Genomic DNA, 24,948 nt, shown 5'->3' with positions numbered 1-24,948 from the left:
AGAATAGCACAGCTGCCACTTCTGGCATAAAAAATCTTCCCTGCCCTCCTCTAGAAGAAAGCAGGAAGATCATCCCAGACTTTCTCAGAGGAGAAGTTCCCATGTGCAGAAGAGCTGGGATGCTCCTTGGCAGTATTTAAAACTCACTCTTAGAGCAGGAAGACTAAATAAATCCTAAAACAAAGCATCAACTCTGCACATGTCCTTTCACATCCTGCTGGTTCTGAAATAAATGGAATAGCTCTCACAAATGAGCATTTTTAAATTGCCTTAAATCACAAATAACTATTCCACGCTTGAAAAAATCAATCTCACCTTAACAACCTCCTGGGCAGCAGCTCAGGTAATTTTTCTCTCTAATCTACTGAATTTAAAAAATGAACACATTCCCAGTGACAGGGCACTTTACTTCTAACACAAAACTGAGATGAAAAAGCTGATAAAAGTTATTTTATCCTGGCCCCAGCATCAATCACTCCACTCCAGCCTGCTCTATTTGGAGACTTGATGCGTAAACAAATTCTTTTAAATCTGTTTTTAAATCTGTTTTTAAATCTGAGTGGTTGTATGGCCACTCTTCAGTTCAATAAAAATGAACTATAAAAATTGGAAAAGAAAAAAAAAAAGGCATTGGGGTAGAATCAAATTAAAATTTAATAATGTTCCTAATTTCAAATGGAAGTGGACATGTAAATAAGGGGACTTCCTTGATGGGGACACTGAGATATTCTGTGCTCTGCACGTTTGTTCCCCCCTGACTTTTCCTGTTCTTTCCTGGAGAATGCAAGGAGAAGCAGCAGGGGGTGTTGCTGAAGTACTCACATCACTGGCATTCAGGTAGGCTCTCTTGGCTCTGATCAGCACTGGGGTGTCAGGGACAGGGGTGTATTTGTCCTTCATCTTCTCATACTGGGTTTTGTACTTTTTCTAAGAGAGACAGCAAGAGGGAAGAGTCGTCATTGCAGTTTCAGAAGCATTTGTCAACCTGTAAAAAAAGCTTGTCTTACAAAATCCTAAACACATTTTCAGAACTTACAAAGGAAATGTGGAACTTAAGTATAAGAGAGAGAAAATTAAATGAAGGCTAAACAGATTTGAGCCTTGAAATTACCACTAAAATTAGAAATAAAACTTCTGAAGAGTTCAGCAGAGTGGTAGCAAATTAGAAAACAAGATTTTACCTCACTGATCATGTCCTTGACATTCCTGGCATGTGCAAAGGCTTGAGTCTGACCATCAGCATGATGGTGGGGTCTCTCCTTTGTGGCAAGCTCCACATACAAGTACTGCAGCAAGAAGAAAATAATTTAAAAAACACACACTTCTACTAAATTCTCTGAAATTCCACTAAAGTCTCTGAAAAACAGCTGCAAAATAACAATATAAACATAACCACAAACTTCTAGGAATTCTACATTGCTTGGAAAAAGCCTGGAAAGCTTTTGCTGTACTTTAACAATATATTAAGAAGGATCCCCTGACTGATTTTCATATCAGGACAATTTTTTTCACCTGGCTCTGTATTTTTTGTCCTGTCTTGGCTCTTATGAAGTCAGGTGTATCAAGGACAGAAGTGTATTTTGTCTTCAGCTCATTGCCTGCAGCTCTGTAAACCAGCTGGAAAAAGACAGGACCAGGAATTATTTCTCCTGCTATTGTTTGGAAGCTGCACAATCACAGCTTTGCATTTATAACACCTCATCTATTCCAGTAAAAAACACAGGGAGGGGTTAATTACAGCAACACAATTGTGCAGAAATAACAGGATTTACCTCACTCAGATGGGTTTTTAGTTCCTGCACTGCTCTGTACCCAGGAGTATCCAACACCACCTGGATTTTAGGCCACATTTTCTTGGCAGTACTTGTGTAGATATAATTAGACTGGAAAGGAAAAGCGGTATTAATAAAGGAAATTTTACAGTGCAACCCAACAGTGCTCTGAAACAACAAACTGGCTTCACAGCACAAAACTCTCTCATTCCTTGCTCATTTTCATCTGTTTGACCTCCTGCATGCACAGAAATAAATCCATTGCTGTCCTGCTCAGTTCCCAGGGGAAAATTCTTACCCAGAGCTTGCGGAGCTCGCGGGCACGGACCATGTCAGGAGTGTCATAGAGGAAGCAGCCCAAGCCCTGCAGCCACCTCAGGTCCTCTTTGTATTTAATCTATGAGAGAAATGAAAATCAACGGTCAACCTCTGGGATCATTTCAACCTCCAGTCCTTAAAGGCAGTGAGAAAGCATTTTTTGGTTACAGAACAGCAAGGAAGTGAGAGAAACCCAGCCCCACTCCCAGCAGAGAGGTTTGGACCCCACTGCAGGTGCTGCTTACGTCACTGGTGATGTCCCCAACGTAGCGGCAGTGCAGCACGTGAGGGGTGTAGGGCAGGGAGATCAGGTGGCCCTGCATCTTGAAGAAATCTGACTTGTAGATCAGCTGGAAAACAAGGAACAGAACAGCTTTTCACCTGTTTGGTCAGGGGATAATGGCAGTTTCTTCAGTTGTGTTAGGAAGGCACCTACATCGCTGACAGCCTCCTGGGTGGCTCTGACTTGGCGGATTTCGGGCGTGTCAGGGGTGGTGTGAATCTTGTCCTTGTTCTTGTGGTAGGTTGCCCTGTACAGCCTCTGTCACAAGAGACAACATTCTGCATTTGAACACAGCTCAAAACCTTGAAATGGCAAAGAAGTTCAGTGCAGCGCAAGCACTTCTTACACAAATTACTGTTTTCTTCCCAGGCAAAGATTTCCCATTAATTTTCCCATTAAAATTTTCCCATTTCCCATAAAATTTCCATTTTCCCATTTCATTTTCAATAAATTCTGGAAATATCAGACTCTAATCCTGAAAACATGTAAATACAGATACTTAATTTTCATGCTGTTAAAGCCAATGATCAAAGAAGTGAGTAAATATATATATAAAACCTAAATCTATTGCAACCCAATTTTATACAGATACAATAATTTCTCTTCAACTTTAATCACAGCTAATAAAATCAGGCTGCAGTTTTATATTATGGTAACAGTTTAAGCCTGTATCAATGATCCCTCACCATTCTTGATGGATACTCCTCTAAATAATTAAAAAAGGCTCAAAGAAGAGGGATCCTACAATTCAGCAGTCAATGTACTCTCACTATGCATATTTTGGGCACTACAAATACAACTGAAAGCAAATATATATATTTACTGTACCTCGTTAATGACTTGATTGACTTTCCTCACGTTTTCAAAGCCAACATCTTTAGGTCCCAGAGTGTAGCCCTTGGCTTTCATGTGTTCATAGGCTTCTTTATATTTCAGCTATAAGAAATGCAAAAACACACAGAAACTAAATTTGATTATGATTCTGGCTACACTGCAGCTCTGACAGCAATTTATACTGTATAAAGAGACAGATTTTTAGAGGTAAGTGAGATGTAGCTGTATCAGAGTTAAATACATCACAGATCATAATTATTTCTCCCTTTATCATACGGCCCAAAATCAATACTATAATACATTTTTCTTGTATCTAATAAGGTATTTGCATAATGCTGAGAAAATTTCTATTTTGATAGTAAAGGCCCAAGCTGAGAGTCCCTTATCTGGGGCTGCTGATCATTGCCATGGTGTAGAAGGAAGATTTGGAAGGATTTAGACCCTGACTTACATCGCTGCCGATGTGCTTGATGTGTTTGGCATGCTGGAAGTTGGGAGTGTCCGTGGGCAGGCTGTACCCCGTGGGCAGAGCATTCACACCAGCCCAGCGATACAAATTCTGCAAGAGCAGAGAGAAAGACTTTGTACAACTGTCAGCAATACTTGAGGGGAAAATCCCTCCATCCCAGAAACCTCTCCATCACAACTGGCAAAAGATTTCCTCCATGCCTGGGTGGAAAAGCATTAAAATGCATTTTTATAGCTTGAATGAAGATATTGTCCCACTTTCATTTCAGAGCAGTGAGATGCAGCTTCACCTGAAAAGTTGAAAGCAGACAATTTGGTTTTTCAGTATCACAAACTCTGTGGAGCCCCAAGTTTTGTACTTACCTCACTCTGTATTTTGTTTGCATTGTACGCCCGCTCCAGGTCCACTGTTTTATCAGTGGGGATCATCTTGCCTTGGACATTCTTCTTGTAATCACCACGATAGACAGCCTGGGAAAGAGGAAAAGTCATGATTGTCACATTCTCCCACAGTGTGTTTTGTTTGCATACAATGGGAATTGTTCCTTAAAAAATGGATTAAAGTTTTTTGGCTACAGGCAATTAATGATTTCAGTGATTGTGTCTACAATGAGGTGTAGATAACAACAATGATTAAAATTTAATTATTAAAAACATATTTAAAGTCCCATTTCTAAAGCTGGTGAGGTAACAGCATTTGGAATATTGGCAGGAAGGTGAGAGAAACACTTACTTCACTTAAATTCAAGGCACTGAGCACATTCTGGACATAGACAGGAGTGTCTGTGACCACAGTGAAGTCCTTCTTCATTTTTTCTGCCTTAGATTTGTACTTAATCTGCAGAAAGAAAGCAAGAGCTCTAATTACTAGGGCTAATAATTGTTAATTTAATTTATTGTATTATCATATTTACTATACTTACTATTCATTTCATCACTGAGCTATTTTATGAGAGAACCAGCATTGAAACAGAAATTATATTGGAACTATGGTTTGTTATTTAATGAATCCTTCAATCAAGAAGGATAAATAACATTTTCCAGACTACACCTGGAGTGGAATAAAGCTACAGTGGAGTGAAAAAGAAGACTAAGAAGCAAACCCAGAGTTATCCACTCACATCACTGCGAAGGTCATAGGCTTGCTTGGCATGGAGGATTTCAGGAGTGTCCCAGACAAAGCAGCCAATGCCTTTCAGCCAGTTCAGATCATCCTTGTAGATCACCTAAGGAAGCAGAGAAGGAACCTGTAAGAATTCCATCAGGATCTAATCCCTTATTTCTAAATCCCTCCAAAACACAACTGTCAAATGATGGCAAGGAAGGTTTCTAGTACTTTGATTTTTTTTGTTTGTTTGTTTGTGAAAATCAAAACAATTTCTTCAGGAATTTAAATTATTTTTGTTCAATTTGCTTCAATTTGGGCAATAAATTAAAAATCCAATTATTAAAAGAACACAAAAAAAACACCTGCACATCCTACTGGGCTCTGATTTACTGCCAGATCCTACTCCTGGGCTGACCTGCTCAAGGTAAGTGTGTAGAAGCTTTGCCCAACCAGGATTTTCTCAGACTTCCAAAGTTTCCACACCTCATGCAACCAAATAACCTGTCTACCTCAGACAGTGTAGAACTGTAATGTTATGACCCAAATGCCTGCACCATTAACACTGAAATTATTGAAATTGTTGCACAGAGGTTGTGGACTCCCCATCCCTGCAAGTGTCCAAGGCCAGGTTGGACAGGTCTTGGAGCAACCTGGGCTAGTGGAAGCGTTCCACTAGCAGGGAGTGGAACTGGATGAACTTTAAGGTCCCTTCCAACCCAAACCACTCTGTGATTTTTGATTGTAATCAAATAAGCCCCATCTCAGTTACCCAATTATTGCCAAGTGTCACAAAAATGAAGTCAAGCGGCAACTTCAGAGCGCTCCAGTGAAATTATTGCTAAATCATTTCCTCCAACAGAGCACAAATGAAGGAACACTCTCAAAAGTGAGCCAGGAACAAGTGATCTGGGGACTTACATCACTGACTTGGTCGGTGACTCTTCTCACGTGGGTGTTGACCTGCAGGTCTGGCAGACACAACCAGTCGTGGAGCCGCGTGCGGTAGTCGACCTCGCTGATCTTCTTCTGGGCATCCTTGGCTGAGATGATGTCCACCATGTCTGGCACAATGTGCACCTTGGCTTTGGTCTTCTCATAGGCCTCTTTGTACAGGCGCTGCGAGTTAAAGCAATGCTTAATAGAGCTGTGTTGGTACATTTGGAGGAGATCATTGCTGATTTCATGGGATGTCAGTGGGAGAGCAATCACTTTGGCCCTGAATAAAATTTACATCTGACCAGGTCTAAAAATATTATGCAGAACCTCAACAAGGGAGGTAAAATGTGATTTGTTCAATTTTCGTTGTGCTGATGAGTTAAAAGAAGGCAGATGATGATTTTACCCATATTACACTAAAGGTTTGGCCATGCAGGCAATGCAGTAATTGAGTTAAAACTTACATTTTTGTTTGCATTCTAGAATTTAGCAAATACTGCACACTGCCACATGCATGTGGGAATGGGATGTCTGGATCAAGGCACAGGGATTCCTTGAGTGGCTGCTTCTGAGATCAGCATGGCTTTATCAGGAAAACACTCATCCAGAACCAACACTTACATCAATGTTGAGCTTCCCAACTCTGAGGCACCTTTCTGTGTTGGGATCATCCTCAACACCTCTGGGGAGGGTGTACAGGGCTTTGAACTTGTCATATTCCTCACGGTATTTCACCTGAGCACAAGCAAAGAAATGCAACAATTAACTGACTCCCATGAGTCACTTGGGGGTTTGGAAAAAAATTCATTAGCATTAAGTAAAAAGTTGAGTAGTAGAGAAAGGTTTTAAACCAGGGTTTTAGTTTTCTGTTTTGTCTTAAATGGAGAAAGCACATGATAACAATCACATTGTAAAATAACAGCTGACTAGAGGATTTAAAAAATAAATAGAAGTAGAATAAGGCACTTATTTATTCTTCCAGCTGTTTCATTTAAAGAGATCTGTGGAGTGGTCTCTCTTAATTCTAACTTCAGTAAAACATAAGATGTTTTCTATACTTAGTAAGCATCATTTAAAATTTTTGGCGTTTTTCTGACCTGGATGATCATGAAACTTAGACTAGAAAAAACCTAACATTTTCAGTTTGGATTACTAAAAAAACTAACTTTTTTTTCCACGACAAGAAGCCACAAAGGACTGTTACCCAAATGACTATCAGAGAAAAATCATTATCTACAGATACATATCTCAAATAAAAAGGGAAGGAAAATTAAAGTTTCAAAAATATTTATATCTATAGTAGACGCAAGGCATGAAGGATTTAATTGTTAGAATTTTTTAATCACTGTGGTCATAAAAAAACAATGAAGAATTAAATTCACTTACAATGCTTGCATTGTGCTTCAGCTCTTTGGCACGTGCCAAGGCTACAGTATCTGAGGGCAGTGCATAGCTGGTGGCCTTCACCTTATCCCAGGCCTTCTTGTAGAGATTCTGTGAGGAAATAGAAAGTTTGTGTGAGTGGAAAAATAGTTCTTGTCAATAATTACCAACAACCAATAGAAATCAAAAGCCCTTCTGCTTTTATTTAGACACCACATAGAAAAGTATTGTAAAGAAGATATTGACACTTAATATCAAATGCATGTAAAGGGTGATAAAAATCCTTTCTAACTATTCATATCTGCTGTCATACAAGGTATCAATTTTGTTCAGGTGCAGTTTTATTCAGGAAATCTATTTATTAATCCAGCTGTTTTGCCAAGACTGGCATTACAATTGGAAAATATGGCCCTTGCCTGAAATACAATATCTCCCCCAAGCTCAAGTAGTGCAGAGGGCCAGCACTGGCTTTGAGAAGCTCCTGGTTTGGATGTTTATCTTCAAACAATGAACAAAGAAAATAGAACAAAAATCCACATTAAAGATCCTTAAAAGAAAGAAAATCGTGTATAAACACTCACATCACTATAGAGATGTTTCAAACTCTGAACTCTTTCTGAATCCACTGTCTGAGTCACAGTTGTGTACTTGTCCTTAGTTTTGTGGAATTCCTCCTTGTACTTCACCTGGAGGATGAAAGCTGGGTTTAGTGAATTGTTCCAATGCTCAGCAGGACAATCCTGAGCAGAAAAGGTGGGGATTCACCTCACTGGCGTTGGCAGCACTTTGCAGAGCAGTCACATAGACAGGGGTGTCTGTAACCACACTGAAGTTCTGGAAGTTCTCCTTCCCTGCAGAGGTGTATTTGATCTGAGGACACAAAACCAACAAACCACTCGTTAGTGCTGGAAATTACCTGGAAAACCCCTGCCAGTTTCCTTTAAAATTACATCTGGACAGCTGAAATCAAAGATTATAGCTCACTCAAGATCAACACTGAAAGTGACAGGTCATAAAATAGAAATACTGAATATACAGCCAGTATGGACTAAGGAAAAATGAAATGAAAAACCACAGCTCTCTTCACATTCTCCTAAGTTTTCCCCTCCTCCAATAACATCAGAGATGTCTCTACAGAAGCAGCTCCAAGACGGTATTTTCACAGTTTAAACAAAATATTTTTGATGTAACAGGACTTATTTCATTCAGCTCTGGACTAGGACATGTCAACTCCAGTGAATCATAAATGGGAGGAAAAAACCCACATAAATATTTATTTAAGGAAGACTTACCTGGCTCTGCAGGTCATAGGATTTCTTAGCCTGTAGGATTTGTGGAGTATCCCAGACGTAACATCCAAGTCCCTTCAGCCAGTTTAAGTCATCTTTATACACAGACTACATGGAAGTGAACAGAACATTAGGTTAGGAAGAAATTTGCCTTCCACCAATTAAACCAAGGAATTCTGCATCCAACTAAGCCAGGCAATTCACACATCCTCAGGTTTTATTGGGAAGGTTGGTTGGCCTGAGCTGGGACACCACTGACTGCAGAATATGAGCACCATTCTCTCACCTGGGGGCTGATACAACCCCAACAAACAAGGGGAATTCTTTTCCAGACCCACTGGATCCAGAAGAATTCTGGATGCTGTCCTGGCCCCTGTGCTAATTCCAGCATTCCCAATTACAACAGATAAGGATCACTGCAGTGATTGGTACTAAGAATCCAATGCCACAGTTATTAATTAATACTAATGAATTAATTCATAATAATGTCATATGTAAATATGAAGTTTCATATTTAATTAATATTAGATTTAATAATACTTTAATTTCATATTTAAATATTATGGAAGATACTTGGGGAAAATGATGGGAAAGGCTGCTATAATATCAAACAAATGGGTTCAGTAAGCTCACATAAGTTTGGAAGGGTTTGGACAATGCCCTCAGGCTCCTGGTGGGATTTTTGGGGTGTGCTGGATGACCTTGATGGGTCCCTTCCAAGCCAGCCTAATCTATGGCCCTGAATAAATGACAGACATACATCACTCAGGATCTCCTGGGCTCTCCTGGCGTGAATGACATCGTTCTCCTCAGGGGAGCAGCTCCACTGGTGGAAGTAGGTGCGGTACTCCAGGTCACTGAGGATGTACTGGCACTTCTTGGCCAGGACGTGGTTCATCATGTCCGTGGGGATATGGACATTTTTCTTGGTGTCTTCATAGTTCTTTCTGTAGGCCAGCTGAAAAGCAAAGATTGGGGAAAAGGTGAGAGGAAATCAGAGTGATTTTCTGCATAACTTTGGATTCTGGACTAAAAGGTGACAGCATAATCTGAGATGTGGTACCTGGATTTAGCAGCTAAACTGCCATGGGATTCAACAGGATAGAAATCTTAATTTGGATGTTAATCACCTTTTATTTTGACAAATTTCTAGAAGGACAGCAATTACCTTCACTTGCAGTTTTAACAGCTGATGAGAAAACTAACAAGTCTTCAGGATTAAAAAGCTCATGCTCCACACAGGGTTTGCATCTAATTAAAGATAGAATATTTGGGATTACACTGATTTTAGGCCCTGCATGACATGTTGTATGTGCAGTGCTGACAACAGCAACACACCAAATGTGCATTTGCTTTTCCAGTTCTTAAATTCCTATTTCAACTCAAAATCTACACTTTTATTTGTAAAGGAAATGAATCCTACATGGTATTTTTTACTGCTCAGATCCTTATACTGAAACAGAAAAAGGGTTTTTTTTCCTTGCTTACTATTCCTAATAGCTGAACAAATCCCTTCTCAATCTCCTAAATAATTTTAAATTCAATAATTCAACCCACATATAAAATAAGCATTCAGGAAACACAAACATGTTGAAATAATTTTTCCTGGTATTATTGTGGATTTATGTTAAGGTTGGACTTGATCTTGGAAGTCTTTTCCAACCTTAATGATCCTGTGATTCTACAGTTTGATTAATCTTTGCACTATTTATGTTTAAGTAATGAAATAGTGAATTTCATCAGTGAAATAAATGGTGAAATAAAGGAAATGGAAAATGTTCCAGACTCGTTCAATCCTTACCGCACTCCTCATCTTCTGGAATTCCAGGGAGTGAATGACACTGGGGAAATCACCAATATCCTTCCCAGCCAGGTAGTGGCCTTTCAGCTTCTCATATATTTCCTTGTATTTAAGCTGAAAAAATAATCATGTGGAAATTTTAATGTTCATTCTAACAACATACTGGGGGGAAAGGGAAAGAATGGGAAATCCCTCCTGACCTCACTGTTGATTTGGTTTGCATGTTTGGCTCCCACAAGTGGAACATACTTCTCATCCAGAGAGTATCCAATGGGCTTGCTCAGCTCCCAAGCCTTCTTGTAATGTTTCTAGACAAGAAAAAGCACACACAGATTTAATGAAAAAATCAATTCTATTTCCCATCTATACACACATGGGATATAACATGAAATACAGAATATTTTACAGAGTGGTTCCCAATAAATTAAATGGAGAATGTAAATTTGGAACAGTCATTCAGTATGAGGCAAACAGGACAAGTGTTCACTTTAGGTAGCTACCTGAGCACAAATTCGAGCTGATTTCTGCTTTATTACAATTATACCAGAAGGGTAATAAAAATATCCAAAATATAGATATGAGCTCTGGTATAAAATTGCAGTATTGAATTGACATTGATAATTTTATAGATTATCAAAATTGTGAAAAATCTTCAGAAATATTGGTGTTTAATAAAGAAACATTAGTGTCAATGGCACTTTCCTAGTACTTTTTTGTTAAATATTAAATATATTCACCTTCACAATAAATTATGAAGTGCCTACTCATATGAATGAGTAATCACTTATACTTTAAAAAAATTGAGGTTTCTCATTAAAATCAGTGAGACTACTCAAAAGTAACTGCTTAATTATGTAAATCATCTACAGTTTTCATTTCTTACACAAAAAGTAAATGTAACATTTATCAGTAGTCTCCAAAGATATTATTGGATGGAATTATATTTGGTTTAGTCACACCATTATGACTTCCAAGCACCACACAGCTGTCCTTTGAGATCACTTCAACAGGGAAAGAAATCATCCTGATTCCAGTGATCCAAACAGGAAAGCTGAAGAAAAAAGGGATTAAAAAACCTCCCTGGTGCCACTGCTGAGGGTGGAACAGTTCCTCAAGTCCAGCCCACATTTCAAAGGTTGATATTTATGGGATCTCACCTCACTGTGGAGCAAGGCCATGTCTTTGGCATGGTGCAGAGCAGGAGTATCATCAGACCCAATGTACTGGCCTTTCTCCTGGTTAAATGTTTCTTTGTATTTTAGCTATGAAAGAAATCAAAACCAGTGTTCATTCCAAAGGAAAATACCCATTATTCCCATTAGTCCATCGATTAGTAGTAGACATTAATTTTCTCTTGTGTCATAATGTAATAATATTGTGTAGGACATTCCAACCATGGTAATACACAGGCAAATGTTTCTGTGTCACCTCAAAATCCACATGGTATTCATGAAAAATTTAAGATACTGCTCAGCAAATACAGTTTAGCAACACCAGGAATTCCATGAACTGTTCATCAAGAACAGGACTCAGTTTTCTGTTAGAAAAATCTATGCAAACTCTAAGTCAGGGACATGCCATATTCTTCTACAGGAAAATGTTAAATGTTAAATTATTTGGACAGCAGTATTGTGTTGTTCACTCATATCACTTCTTACTAAAGTTGTTCGCCCCAGGAAAGCCTGTTATTAATGAGGTGCATGCACAAATATATAAGGCTAAAACTAGCACAGTTAGCAAAAGCAATTAAATCATCTCCTAATTCTCCTATATTAATTTTTATTAAGAAAAAAAAGGTACATACATCACTCTGATTGACAGAGTTCATCTTTGCCAAAGTGATCTCAGGAGTGTCAACCACACTGGTGTATTTGGAAAAGTTCTCCAGGGCTTCTTTTGTGTATGCTCTCTGCAAAGAAATAATGCCTTAAACACAGTGCATGAGAAAGAAGTGCCAATTGTGGAGCTGCTGAAATATTTTCTTTTACCTTGTTTATCAGTTCTTGTGCATTCTTAACCTTCTTATGCTCCACTGAATCGAGAGGGATCCAACCACAGCCACGGAGCCACTCCAAATCAGCTTTATAAATGTTCTAAACCAGAGAGACAATTCAAAAGGACAGAAATTACTGAACTTGGGATGGATTATGTGCTGTGGGCAATATCCTTAGCCAGACCACCATGTGGAAAGGACCTTGTAGGGCTGCACCATCACTCACATCACTCTGCAGGTCGTAGGCCTGCCGGGCATGGATTACATCGTTCTGGTCAGGAAGGCAGGTCCACTGGTGCAGGTGCTGCCTGTAGTCAACATCACTGACCAAGTTCTGGCCCTCCTTTGCAGCCACAACTGCCATGGCATCTGAAGGTATGTGGATTTTGGACTTGGTTTTGTTGTAGTCTGATTTGTAGAGCCTGTCGCTCTGGATCTCGCCCGCGTGCTCGTACCACACCAGCTTGGGGTCATCCCTCATCTTGGCAACTCCCACGTAGTGACCTCTCTGCTTGACATACTCAGCTTTGTATTTCAGCTGGTGGGAGAGGGGAGAAACACAGAGAAAATCAGCACTGGCTGTACCCACTCTGGTTTTAACCTGGGAACAGCTTCAGCTTTGTCAACACAAAGAGCAGACAAGACAAGGAGTTGTCAAATGCAGCCTTAGGTTTTCAGTGCATGACCAGATAAAAATCTGGTCACAAACAATAATATTACCTTGTATAAGCCTTCCAGTTAAGAATATAGTGATTTTATAGTCTAATATGCTCCCAATTTTCAGTAAAAGGTATTGTTAACACAAGAGGAAAGACTTGGTAAAAAATATTTTCTAACAACTGCATTTAGTCTCATTTTGGCAACAAATTATTTGAGATTGTCTGAAGAGTGGATGCTTATTTACTGTATTTACATCACATTGTTTTGACAAATTGTTTATTCCAAATAAGAGTCATATAATAATTTCAAGACCCATTATGTAAATGTTAAAAATGAAAGGTGTATACTGGCCTAGAAGTTTTGATATGCCAAAAAGTGAAATCAGAGCTATATATGTTATAATCATAGTATCACTTCAAATTTTACACTTTTTTTTATTTAACACTTATAAAATATGAAAGTCCAGCTCAGTTGATTTTAAAAGGACTGTTTCTGGAGAGAGGGAATGTGGAAGGAATCTGACCTTCAGCACTAATATCTCCAAACCCCATAATCACAAAGATAGCTGAATTATTTGGAGGACAGTAGAATTCATAGGCCATGAAAAGTCTGGATGTTACCCCAGATGGAAAGCTTTTTAAGTCTGTTTGGGAATTTTCAAGGCCTTTAACATTTCAGGCTTCCAAGCACTCATCTTTCTAATGAGAAGAATCATTACCTCACTTTGGACATCACTCGAGTGCTTGGCATGAGTAATCTGCACCGTGTCAGGAGGCAGGAGGTAACCAGTGGCTTTTTCTTTCTCCCAACTTTCCTTGTACAAATTCTGTGGGAAATAAAAGTGATGAGGAATTCAACACTACTACAACAATAATGATTACTGTATGTATTTAATTTATTTAGAAGCATAAGGATAACCAATCCTTCCTTCAGGTTGTTATCAGTAAAGCAGGTTTTTGAAATACCTAAAAAATGTGAGTAGAAGCTGTCAAGGAGAGACCACGCACCTGATTTAGAATTCTGGCTGCCTCTCGAGCCATGTCCAGCTGTGGTGTATCTGTGAGAGTGTAATTTGTCTTGGCCTCATTCCATTCTTTGTGGTATTTAATCTAGGACACAGAAAGAAATGACTGCCTTGTAGCACCCCCACAGAACTGGGAAAACACCAAAATCTACACACAAAATAACAAACCAACCCCTGAATTGGCAAGGCTAGTAGACAAAGCACACTAAATACTGAATCACAGAGGTCAAGTGTAGCCCAGACACTGAGAGCAAACTTACATCACTGAGGATTTCAGTGCTATTCTTTGCTGTGACATAATCAACTCTGTCAGCCACGGGAGTGAACGGGAGAGTTTCCGCTTTCGTGCGGTACTTCCTCTGTACACGAAAGAGAAGAACAGATTACCCTGGAACGTTTGATGCCTAATACAGCAATTGTGAATAAGATACACAAGACGAGGTGAAAAATTTTTCTCATGGAGAAAAACCTCTCCATACACAATGAATGTCATGAAAATATTGCAGTTGCATTTTTCATTTGAAAAAAACCCTCACTGTTCAAACCATTTAAAATACTTTAAGTGACAAATACCCCTGAAGAAAATCTTTGCATTGAAAAACATTTGGTTACCTCACTCAGGAGATCTCCAGCATATTTGACATGTTTGACTCCAAGGGAATCATTTGGCAACCATCCGATTCCCCGCAGCCATTCCAAATCAGCTTTATAAACAGCCTGGGAAAACAAAAGAGGGTCCATGCACTTAGCTACACTTCCCTGGACAATCCAGCAAGATTCATAAACAATAGAATTTAATCCAGTGGTTAAAAGGGGAGCAGTAGTTCCAACATGAGCACTACATCTGAATTTATTGCCCTTCAACCATTTATAAGCGGCCTACACTTTGCAGCTCTAACAAAGAGCAAGGTGAGCTCCCTGAATTCAGGAACAGATTCCCACTCCCTAGAGCTGAAGCAGGATGAGAAGAGGCAATACAGGACTAAGTTAAGGGGTGTTTTCAGATGAACTTACATCGCTCTGGAGGTCGTAGGCTTGCCTGGCATGAATGACATCGTTCTGGTCGGGGAGGCAGATCCACTGGTGCAGGTAGTGCCGGTAGTCAGCATCGCTCACCAGGGCCTGCCCGTGCTTGGCTGACACGATGGACATCATGTCCACTGGCAGGTGGCACTGGGTCTTCTGCTTGGCAAAGTGCTTCTTGTACTCTCGTTCGCTCTGAACTTTGGCCACGTCCAGGGCAAACTGGATTTTGGAATCTCCCTTTGCGTTCGGCACTCCCACATAGTGTCCTTTCTGCTTCTCGTGCTCCAGCTTGTATTTGTACTGGGGGAAGAGCAGAGGTCACCATCAGTAACAGCTAGAAAGAGTTCTTGGAGCATGGGAGATGCCTCTTTTGGCACTTACATCACTGGCAATCTCTCTAGAAGCCTTGGCTGTCTTGATTGGAATTGCATCTGCTCTCAAATCATAGCTCATCTTCAGCTCATCCCAAGCTCCTTTATATTGTTTCTGAAGAGACAGATAAAACATCACACACATGCTGAATGCTTTGGCATTTGCCATTACAGAAACAGAATCTCCAGCCATTTATTTGCTGAAATACCATGAAATTTTTTGAGCGGTACTCCTGCTCCTAACCATAAATGCAGCTGCCTCTAAAACATGCAACACCAGTTGAGCAACCTATGAAGCATAAAAGGGTGTTTGTAAAAGTGTAGAAAATATTTATATGCCTTGGATTTTCATCCATTTTAATAAAATATTCCCTCGGTGGGGCATGATATTACTAACTTTCAAATAGCTGAATGCAAATACTTATTTTAAAATGGCTGAATACTTTAAGGATATTCAACAGAGGGAAGGGAATGCCACAAGCCCTGTATGAGGACTGACTTCAGTGAGATTCACAGAGATTCAACATCTTAGAATGATATAATCCACACACTATTTTAGAGAAAACAGAATGATAAACATACCTGGCTGTAATTAACAGCATTAGCCTTGGCTAGGTTGATTTCAGGGGTGTCTGGCATGATGTGGATCATAGTCTTGTCCTTTTCCCAGGCTTCTTTATATTTTTGCTGTTAAAACAATCATTTAATAATATCATCAGACTTATGGAATTTCACTTATCAATAACATAAAATCCCATAAATCTCTCCTGAACTATCATCTCCAAAGAGTAAAATGTTTGGAAAAGCATTAAACTTAAAACACCACTGATCAGTTTTACATTTTAGCAGTGAGATTTCTCTTTAGCTGTAGTTTCCAGTGTGGAGGCAGCTTTGAGGAGGTTGGAACGTACAGTGCTGATCTGTTCAGCGTTGGTTTTGGCCAGAACAACATCTGGGGAATCCACAACACTGGTGTACTTCACACTGTCAATGGGGGTCCTATACACGTTGTCACTCAGGAGATCCTGGGCATTCTTCACCCTCTTAATTTCTGGAGAGTCGTTGGGCAACCACCCAATTCCACGGAGCCACTCTAGGTCTGACCTGTACACAGCCTGGGTGAGATGGTCAGAAAAGGAAAATATTGTTTAAAATTATTGTCTCAATTCTTTTAAGCTGTGCAAAACAGATTATGTTTTATAAACCTAGCTAGAGTCAGATGAATCCTTTTTATAGACAGGAGATGTTCAGTGTCATAAGTAAAATTAAATCTGGCCGCAAGTTTTTAAGTAGTTCAGTTCTTAAACAACACATTTCTAAACCTTGTAAGCAGAAACGACTCAAAAGAGTTGCAGTTAAAGATGATTAATATTAAAAGCTTAGAAGAGTCTTCCTGTCCCCTCCAAAACACTTCTTCCCCTAGTCTTTTCAACAATTTACAAGTCCTAACAAAACCCCAAGCTGCCTACCAGGAAAACTGACAAACAGCAAGGAACAGGAACCTCATCTCCAAAGCTTGTAATTGAAACAGCGGTAGAGGAATTGATAAACAGCAAAGCCAGGTCAAGAAATCAGCTGCACTGACTCCTGCTTTGCATTCAGCCACTAAAACCTCTCACTGGCTACTACCTCACAGAGTTTTCTTCCAATTAAATAAATTTCCAAGCTTGCTCCAGCAAACAGAAGTAACAAAAGCCACCTGATTCCAAGGCAGCCAACAGCTCTTATTCCTAAGTCCCATCAAAGCAAGAAAGACAAATCCTTCAGCCTCTCCAAATCAGATCTGTCCAAAAGCATTATGCAACGCATCATCAACTAAAGTTTTACAATATTCAGAGATAAAACCAGTGCTTTTTAAGGGTGTAAAAGAGCACATAATAGCAGTAACAAAAAATTGAAGAAAACAGTCTCAACATAAATCTGTTGTGACTGTATAGAATTAAACAATCAGAATAAGGTTATAATCTCTTAAATAATAAAACTACACATCTCTGTGGGTACTCACATCACTCTGGAGGTCGTAGGCCTGCCGTGCGTGGATCACATCATTCTGGTCAGGAAGGCAGGTCCACTGGTGCAGGTACTGCCTGTAGTCAATGTCACTGACCAGGGTCTGGCACTCCTTGGCTGCCTGCACTGACAGGGCATCCACAGGGATGTGGATCTGGGTCTTGGAGTCGTTGTAGGCCTTCTTGTAGAGGCGGTCATTCTGCAGGGCCATGGCGCGCGCAGCCTGCGCCAGCTTGGGGTCATCCTTGGCACTGGGGCACCCGATGTAGTGGCCTTTCTGCTTCTCATGGGTTTCTTTGTACTTGTACTGGAAATGCAGAGAGAACAGAAGGTGTGTTGCTCACCTGGACACAGCTACCAGTGAGCTTCACTCAGCTCTGCTGAGACACAAGCAGCACACAAAGAGAAGGCTGTACCTCACTGGCAATGTCTCTGGAGGCCTTGGCTTGTTTGATGGGAATGGCATCTGCTCTTAGGTCGTAGCTTTTCGCCTTGACCTCATCCCAGGCTTTCTGATAATGTTTCTGTAAAGAAAAGTAATCACCTTTGTTAAACATAGTGAAATGCCTTCTCTAAAAACCTGCTTGTTGGGAATGACCAGCTTGGGAGTCCTGTTTGCTTCCTGTAACTGGCAGAGAGACAATAATGATCATGGCAAGTGTCTCAACAGAAAACTCATGTCTTAAAGTAGGTGCAAGATTAAAACTCAAAGAGGAAGAAGAAATATTCCTGAAGACAGACCACTATGTCTGCAGACTCCAACAACTCTTCCATGGAATGTATTTGGCAGGTTTTGCCGAAGGGAGCAGAAGCTGTGTGGAATTGCACACTGACCTTGGGAGTTTGTTCATGAACACACAACCTGTTGATAGGCTGAGAGGTGATAAAAAGCCTCTGGATGTAATTTCCTGTTTACAAGCACATTAGAAGGTGAGTTTGTGCAACACCATTTACAGCAAAAACTGGAAGAACAATTACCAGCCTTCATTTTCTAACACTTCACAAATATTCCATGTAATTCTCTTACATTGCTGATGTTGAGAGCATTGACTTTGGACTGCAGCATGACAGGAGTGTCTGAAGGGAGGGAAATCTGGGTCTTGTCTTTATCCCAGGCCTCACGATACAGACGCTGAGGAGAAAGGAAGAACAACGGCAAATCAGTGTGGTGAGAAAAAAAAACACCAAGAGGAATTCTTCGGTAATTCCAACTTGCAAAACTTCGTCATTCCCACCATAGAAATTCTACTCTTCACCAGGAAGAAATGAAATGGGAAAGGGGAGCTTACATCACTGAGCTGCATGGCGTTGGTCTTGGCCAGGACAACGTCTGGGGAGTCGGTGATGCTGGTGAACTTCAGCTGCTCCGGCCGCGTGCGGTACAGGCGGTCGTTGAGGATCTCCTGGGCCTTCTTGGCTTTGACCACATCCACAGACCCTTCTGTCAGCCAGCCAATGCCTCGCAGCCATTCCAGGTCGGACTTGTACACGTTCTACAAACAAAACAAGGGTTATTGACACTGCAGAAGTAACTCTTAGCCCAGAGAGCTGGTGGACTCTCAGTTCCTGGAGATGTTCAAGACCAGTCTGGGCGAGGCTCTGAATAACCAGGTCTAGTGGAAGGTGTCCCTTGCCCATGGCAGGGGTTTGGAATAAGACGGTCTTTTCCAACCCAAGCCATTTTGGAATTCTGTAGCTCTAACTCTAAATGCAAGAAGGTTTTTTATAAGCTTTTCCACAACTTATTCTCATACTCTTTACACAACAAGCAGCCAGTGGTGCTCTGTTGTATCAGGTCCTTTCTAGACACAGCACCCCTGATTTGCACAGAAACAATGATACTTTTAAGACCCTGCATTCAAACCAGGGGCATGACCTCCCCTACTTTCAGGGGAGTCTGAAAGCAAACATTCTTGAGCAGACCAAGAAAACATGGCTTCCTTATGAACTGCCCCAAATATTTCTAGCACTGAGGCTGAAATCCATTGGAAAGGATAAAATAAACATACCAGGACAGACCACAGGCCTATGAATGTGCATTTGAAAGTATACTTGCCAGTCACTAGCAATCAGAGCCTGACACAGCTGCCCTAAAGCTTTCCTACAGTGATTGTCACTCACGTCGCTCTGGAGGTCGTAGGCCTGCCGTGCATGGATCACATCATTCTGGTCAGGAAGGCAGGTCCACTGGTGCAGGTACTGCCTGTAGTCAATGTCACTGACCAGGGTCTGGCACTCCTTGGCTGCCTGCACTGACAGGGCATCCACAGGGATGTGGATCTGGGTCTTGGAGTCGTTGTAGGCCTTCTTGTAGAGGCGGTCATTCTGCAGGGCCATGGCGCGCGCAGCCTGCGCCAGCTTGGGGTCATCCTTGGCACTGGGGCACCCAATGTAGTGGCCTTTCTGCTTCTCATGGGTTTCTTTGTACTTGTACTGGAAAAAAGAAGTGAATCTGGGATGAAGGTCCCATCATTTCCTATTTCTACTCATCATAAAAATACATATTCCTATTTTTAAGGGAGCTGAAAATAAATGTAAAGGAATAACATACGTCACTCGCAATATCTCTTGATGCTTTTGCAGTTTTGATTGGAATTGCATCAGCTCTCATGTCATAACCCTTCTTTTTGGCCTCTTCCCAGGCTTGTATATAAAGTTTCTACACAAGAGAAGACAGAAAATAGCTTATCAATATTCTGAAAGATGGAATTTCTACATTTCTTAATTGTCTCTCAAATTTTTCATGAATGTGTCATTCAGAACATCTTTATGATTAAAGAAATGCTGACTTTGAATTTCTGCTAGTTCAGTAAATGTTTAAATGTCCTTACTTTGCTAACGTTGGCTGCGTTGGCCTTTGCTAGTAGAATGTCAGGTGTGTCAGGCATGACATGGATGGACTTCTTGTCTGCATCCCACGCTTCCGTGTACAAGCGCTGTGAGAGAAGAAAACAGCCCTTTGCAAACAGTTCTTTATGAAATTATTTTATAACTACAATTATTTTACAAACTGCTGGGGTAGTTCCAGTAAGCTCTAATACCCTGACACAGCAAAGTTTCTCTCTGAACAGTTCAAGAAGGAAAACTTTGTCCCGTCTCATTATTTCTCACGTTAAGCTGGTGCAGCAACTGATAGATTTTGGATTGTGGAGAAACAGCCATAGGAGGAAAGGTGTATTATTTATTCTGTATAAGTTGTTGGATTATGTTTGTTATAAAGGAGGAGGTATTTAGTGACTTTCACCCTCCAGATCTGAGATATGTTGCAGAAGTTTCACATCCAGAGAACTTCAGGTATTTCCTCATCACTTGTTCATCATGAAGTATTACTCTTGGAAAAATCTGTGATTTAAGGGACTTTTATCTGAGGATTTTTGCCAACTGCTCACTTCAGACTGAGCCCCGAGAGAACAGCTTTCCTTTACAATGGCTGAATTTGGACATCAACCTCCTCTTAAATCCACAAGTTTTTGGTTTTACTTTGTATTTTGAATTTTTCATCTCATGAACAAGTTCTATTAACTGGCAGTACCACCCTCACCTTGTTCATGATCTCAGCATTTTGCTTGGCTAAGACCATGGCCAAGGAATCGGTCACGCTGGTGAATTTGATTTTGTCTGCAGGCTGCCGATACTTCCTGTCACTGAGGATCTCTCCAGCTTTCTTGGCTTTCTCAACCTCCAAGGAACCAATGGGAACCCATCCAATGCCTCTCAGCCATTCCAGGTCTGATTTGTAAACAGCCTGAAAAAATTTGAAAGTTTGTTATACATGGGCAAGTGTGATCAAATATTAGAATTAATATAAACAAGCATATAGAATATGAACACCTGGGTATATTTCTGAGAATATGGTTCTGAAAACAATTGTTGTTTTAGAAGATTAAGTAAAATAATTATTAAAAAAGAAGAATAAAAGAGGTATTGGAGTGCAATGCTAGAATCAGAGTAATACACAAACTATACCTCAGCTTAAGGACTGGAAAAATAGGATTAAACATAAATTTGATTAAAGAATTGAAAGAATGAAAGAATGAAAACATTTTAACAAGTCTGATGCAAGCGACTAGAGGCTTATTATCCGTATTTTAAAAATTAGATTGTGCTAAACTTAATTCTGTGTTACAGAATTACTGTGTTACATACAGAATTACTGTGTTACGGAAATACTGTGCTACAAATGTAAGGATTTGCTCACATCACTCTGCAGGTCATAGGCTTGCTTGGCGTGGATCACATCGTTCTGGTCAGGCAGACAGATCCACTGGTGCAGGTAGTGCCGGTAGTCGGCGTCGCTCACCAGCTGCTGGCACTTCTTGGCCAGCACAATTCCCAGCATGTCCACGGGGCTGCTGAACCTTGTCTTGGTCTTCTCAAAGTCCTTCTTGTACTCCCTGTCACTCTGGATCTTGGCCACGTGCATCGACCACATCATCTTGGGGTCGTCCTCGATGTTCCTGGCCCCGATGTGGTGGCCCAGCTGCTTCCGATACCCTTCCTTGTACTTGTACTGCAGGAAAAACAATCCATATGTATATCCATATATTTTATCCTTTTCTAACACAAAGCATTTAAATAGATTTCTTGGTAGAAAAATGTGGACCATAAACATCTGTTATCCTCTGTCTCTTGGTGATATTTCCTCATCCTTGAAACAAAACTTGTCCCAGTCATTGCAGAGTTTTTTTCCTGGTTTTGTATTCCAGTGTTTTGGATTTCAATGTGACACTGAAACAGAATTATTTCTTTCCTCCACAAAAGACAAGCATTTAAACTTTTAGAATTTATTCATTTACATATCTCTTTTGGGGACAGATTTTAAAGGACTTCTTATTTTGAACCAGAAATTATCTTGACAAACTCTAGCATAAACACCTACATTTTTTTGTTCATCCTTCTTGAACATCCATGGATAGCAATGGGGGGCATATAAATAATCTTCATGTTATTGTATTTATTCATTACTGTGATACATAACTCATACAAAAATTACTGGGTATCCATTTTTTTTGTGCACTTAAGGCATTTGGTAGAATCACCATGAAAACAGATTTCTATGTTATCTATTTTGTGAAATGTGACATTAGCAAACAAGTGAACAAAGATTCTGATTCTTTTTCATTACCAGATCCATGGAGAAATGAGAACAAAGCCTCTCACCTCACTGGCAATCTCCCTGGAGGCTTTGGCAGACTGAATGGGAATGGCATCAAAACGCAAATCATAGCCCTTCTTCTTTGACTCCTCCAAGGCCAGTTTGTACATTTTCTGGGAGAAAGAGTCACATTTTAGTTTCAGAAAACAAAATTCAAAATTGCATTTCAGTTCAGCACAACTCTGCAGTAAAACAAATTAAGTTCCTAAACAATAAGATTCATCCTCACACAATTAAAATACTGTTCTGTAGAAAATAAAAAAAAACCCACCAGATTTCAAAGACCTTGTAATTTTATTGTAGATGCTTGGAAAATGGAAATCACTTAGGGAAGGCAAAGACGGGAACATTTAAAAAGCTAAATTACCTATTTCCACAACTTGCTGTAGAAATTATTTCTCATTTATGGGGGCTAATATATTTTAAAATAAAATATATTTTTGTGGAAGAACAACTCTGATTTCAGCAGTGGAACTGGCCATGTATGAAAATAAACTTGACAATATTTTACCATTAATGAAAATTCAAAGTTGATGAAAGTGTATTTATCAGAAGCCCTTTAATTGTCTCAGATTTCAGCTGCACTCACCTCACTGTAGTTCACTCGGTTCTGTTTGGCCAGCAGGATTTCTGGGGTGTCAGGCATGACATGAATCGAGGTCTTGTCTTTGTTCCACGCTTCAGTGTACAAACGCTAAAAAAGAAAACAGGAAGAGATTGATAGGGCATTCAAAAACAGGTTAATATTTCAATATAAATGGAAAATACTTTAATTAAAATGATAGGAACCTGGTCTAGGGAAAATTGTCCCTTCCCATGGCAGGAGATTGGAACAAAATGATCTTTAATGCCCCTTCTAACCCAAACCATATTATGACACTATAAAATATAGCATGGATATACAGTTATGTGTTAATCTGGTAAAAGTAACATCAACAAAAGGAGAATTTATAGGAGGGAGTTAAAAAACATTCAGAAAACTGCCACATTGCTTCAGAATAATGAATAAACCAAAGAATTATCAGTGCCTAATGCACACACACGCCAAGGAAAATATTTAAATGTAAAATGCAGAATATTACACAAATTTGAGTCTTCCATGAGCTGACCTTAGAGTTTTGAGTGAAACAACAAGAGCACAAAGACTGAAAATGCATCATGCTTGAACTGCAGCATTGCTTGTGCTCAGATCATTCCCAGTCCTGCCTGCAGGGCTGAGGCAGACACCTCTGATGTGTCACCCAGAGGGATCAGGACCCACCTTGTTCATGGTGTCTGCATTCTGCTTGGCCAACACCATCTCCAGGGAATCCGTGACACTGGTGAACTTGATGGTGTCTGGATGCTGGCGGTAAACTTTGTCACTCAGGATCTCCCCTGCTCTCTTGGCTTTCTCAACTTCCAAGGAACCAATTGGGACCCAGCCAATGCCCCGCAGCCATTCCAGGTCAGATTTGTAGCAGTTCTGTTACAATAAAAAAAATTAGACAAGCTATTTTAACAATATAATCATCATAACATATGTAATACAGTGCCTCTTTCCAAAGGATAAACACCTTCCTATCAGCTCCTCATTCAAACAAATTCAAAGCTGTAAAGAAAATTGTGGAAAAATAAGAGCATTTCACCTACATTAAGGGTGAAATCATTATCCAACTTTCACAGAATGGGGTAAATGATAGATAGTCCAAATCCTGGAATTACAGGATTTCATTTAAATATCAGTTAGTTAGTATAACCTCTAGGAGATCTGAGCGTCAACTAACCGTGAAACTTTAAAAGAAATCTCAAAATGGTGGTTCTACCACATCAGAACAAGATGACCTGATACAATTATGTAAAATATCAAATACATTCCTCAGCAAAACTTAAATGCCAGAGAACTCACATCACTCTGGAGCTCGTAGGCTTGCTTGGCATGGATCACATCGTTCTGGTCGGGCAGACAGATCCACTGGTGCAGGTAGTGCCGGTAGTCGGCGTCGCTCACCAGCTGCTGGCACTTCTTTGCCAGCACAATTCCCAGCATGTCCACGGGGCTGCTGAACCTTGTCTTGGTCTTCTCAAAGTCCTTCTTGTACTCCCTGTCACTCTGGATCTTGGCCACGTGCATTGACCACATCATCTTGGGGTCGTCCTCGATGTTCCTGGCCCCAATGTGGTGGCCCAGCTGTTTGCGATATCCTTCCTTGTACTTGTACTGAAACAGAAAAGATTTAAAGTTACTTGGTGCATTGACAAATTAATAAATAGTGCTAACAGTTTAACATATTCATTATTTTGTAAAGATAAAAATATTATATAAGTCTTTCTACTTCGGGATTAATTTTCACATAAGTAGTTTTTTTATTAGATATAATTATCTAAGACTTTTTAGATAACTACAACACACTTTCAATTAACTAAACATTTAATATCACATTCTGGCAAGTTTGGTACTTCAAATTCTTTTACTATTAAGATAAAATTGTAAATATTAACTTTACAATCTTTTCACAAAACTCCTTGATTAAGACA

The 24,948-nt window shown here is 40.0% G+C and overlaps 1 protein-coding gene across 24 annotated transcripts in view; it reads right to left on the bottom strand.

Moving 5' to 3' along the window:
* Nucleotides 1-24,948, bottom strand: part of NEB (nebulin) — a 99,633-nt gene that overhangs the window by 38,155 nt on the left and 36,530 nt on the right. For 22 of the 24 annotated variants that reach the window (XM_059852461.1, XM_059852462.1, XM_059852464.1 and 19 more), the window contains 46 exons: nucleotides 24,320-24,631; nucleotides 23,693-23,896; nucleotides 23,021-23,125; nucleotides 22,437-22,544; nucleotides 21,475-21,786; nucleotides 20,818-21,021; nucleotides 20,108-20,212; nucleotides 19,828-19,935; nucleotides 19,398-19,709; nucleotides 18,566-18,769; nucleotides 18,304-18,408; nucleotides 17,693-17,800; nucleotides 17,272-17,583; nucleotides 16,178-16,381; nucleotides 15,849-15,953; nucleotides 15,277-15,381; nucleotides 14,884-15,195; nucleotides 14,482-14,586; nucleotides 14,130-14,228; nucleotides 13,853-13,954; nucleotides 13,564-13,671; nucleotides 12,412-12,723; nucleotides 12,181-12,285; nucleotides 11,997-12,101; nucleotides 11,350-11,454; nucleotides 10,393-10,500; nucleotides 10,193-10,306; nucleotides 9,152-9,349; nucleotides 8,395-8,499; nucleotides 7,868-7,972; nucleotides 7,684-7,788; nucleotides 7,106-7,213; nucleotides 6,341-6,454; nucleotides 5,702-5,899; nucleotides 4,797-4,901; nucleotides 4,409-4,513; nucleotides 4,039-4,146; nucleotides 3,659-3,766; nucleotides 3,202-3,309; nucleotides 2,527-2,631; nucleotides 2,336-2,440; nucleotides 2,071-2,169; nucleotides 1,773-1,883; nucleotides 1,513-1,617; nucleotides 1,182-1,286; nucleotides 823-927 (listed from right to left, as the gene is read on the bottom strand). In XM_059852461.1, the coding sequence (XP_059708444.1) occupies nucleotides 823-927; nucleotides 1,182-1,286; nucleotides 1,513-1,617; nucleotides 1,773-1,883; nucleotides 2,071-2,169; nucleotides 2,336-2,440; nucleotides 2,527-2,631; nucleotides 3,202-3,309; nucleotides 3,659-3,766; nucleotides 4,039-4,146; nucleotides 4,409-4,513; nucleotides 4,797-4,901; nucleotides 5,702-5,899; nucleotides 6,341-6,454; nucleotides 7,106-7,213; nucleotides 7,684-7,788; nucleotides 7,868-7,972; nucleotides 8,395-8,499; nucleotides 9,152-9,349; nucleotides 10,193-10,306; nucleotides 10,393-10,500; nucleotides 11,350-11,454; nucleotides 11,997-12,101; nucleotides 12,181-12,285; nucleotides 12,412-12,723; nucleotides 13,564-13,671; nucleotides 13,853-13,954; nucleotides 14,130-14,228; nucleotides 14,482-14,586; nucleotides 14,884-15,195; nucleotides 15,277-15,381; nucleotides 15,849-15,953; nucleotides 16,178-16,381; nucleotides 17,272-17,583; nucleotides 17,693-17,800; nucleotides 18,304-18,408; nucleotides 18,566-18,769; nucleotides 19,398-19,709; nucleotides 19,828-19,935; nucleotides 20,108-20,212; nucleotides 20,818-21,021; nucleotides 21,475-21,786; nucleotides 22,437-22,544; nucleotides 23,021-23,125; nucleotides 23,693-23,896; nucleotides 24,320-24,631 (6,690 nt within the window). The remainder of the gene's footprint in view (nucleotides 1-822; nucleotides 928-1,181; nucleotides 1,287-1,512; nucleotides 1,618-1,772; nucleotides 1,884-2,070; nucleotides 2,170-2,335; nucleotides 2,441-2,526; nucleotides 2,632-3,201; nucleotides 3,310-3,658; nucleotides 3,767-4,038; nucleotides 4,147-4,408; nucleotides 4,514-4,796; nucleotides 4,902-5,701; nucleotides 5,900-6,340; nucleotides 6,455-7,105; nucleotides 7,214-7,683; nucleotides 7,789-7,867; nucleotides 7,973-8,394; nucleotides 8,500-9,151; nucleotides 9,350-10,192; nucleotides 10,307-10,392; nucleotides 10,501-11,349; nucleotides 11,455-11,996; nucleotides 12,102-12,180; nucleotides 12,286-12,411; nucleotides 12,724-13,563; nucleotides 13,672-13,852; nucleotides 13,955-14,129; nucleotides 14,229-14,481; nucleotides 14,587-14,883; nucleotides 15,196-15,276; nucleotides 15,382-15,848; nucleotides 15,954-16,177; nucleotides 16,382-17,271; nucleotides 17,584-17,692; nucleotides 17,801-18,303; nucleotides 18,409-18,565; nucleotides 18,770-19,397; nucleotides 19,710-19,827; nucleotides 19,936-20,107; nucleotides 20,213-20,817; nucleotides 21,022-21,474; nucleotides 21,787-22,436; nucleotides 22,545-23,020; nucleotides 23,126-23,692; nucleotides 23,897-24,319; nucleotides 24,632-24,948) is intronic. The other 2 variants (XM_059852478.1, XM_059852486.1) reach the window with 2 other exon arrangements.

Source organism: Haemorhous mexicanus, chromosome 8 (genome assembly GCF_027477595.1).
Source record: "Haemorhous mexicanus isolate bHaeMex1 chromosome 8, bHaeMex1.pri, whole genome shotgun sequence".
Classification (NCBI taxonomy): Eukaryota; Metazoa; Chordata; class Aves; order Passeriformes; family Fringillidae; genus Haemorhous; species Haemorhous mexicanus.
Note: the sequence above shows the minus strand (reverse complement) of the source record. Positions and strands in the feature narration are given on the sequence as shown.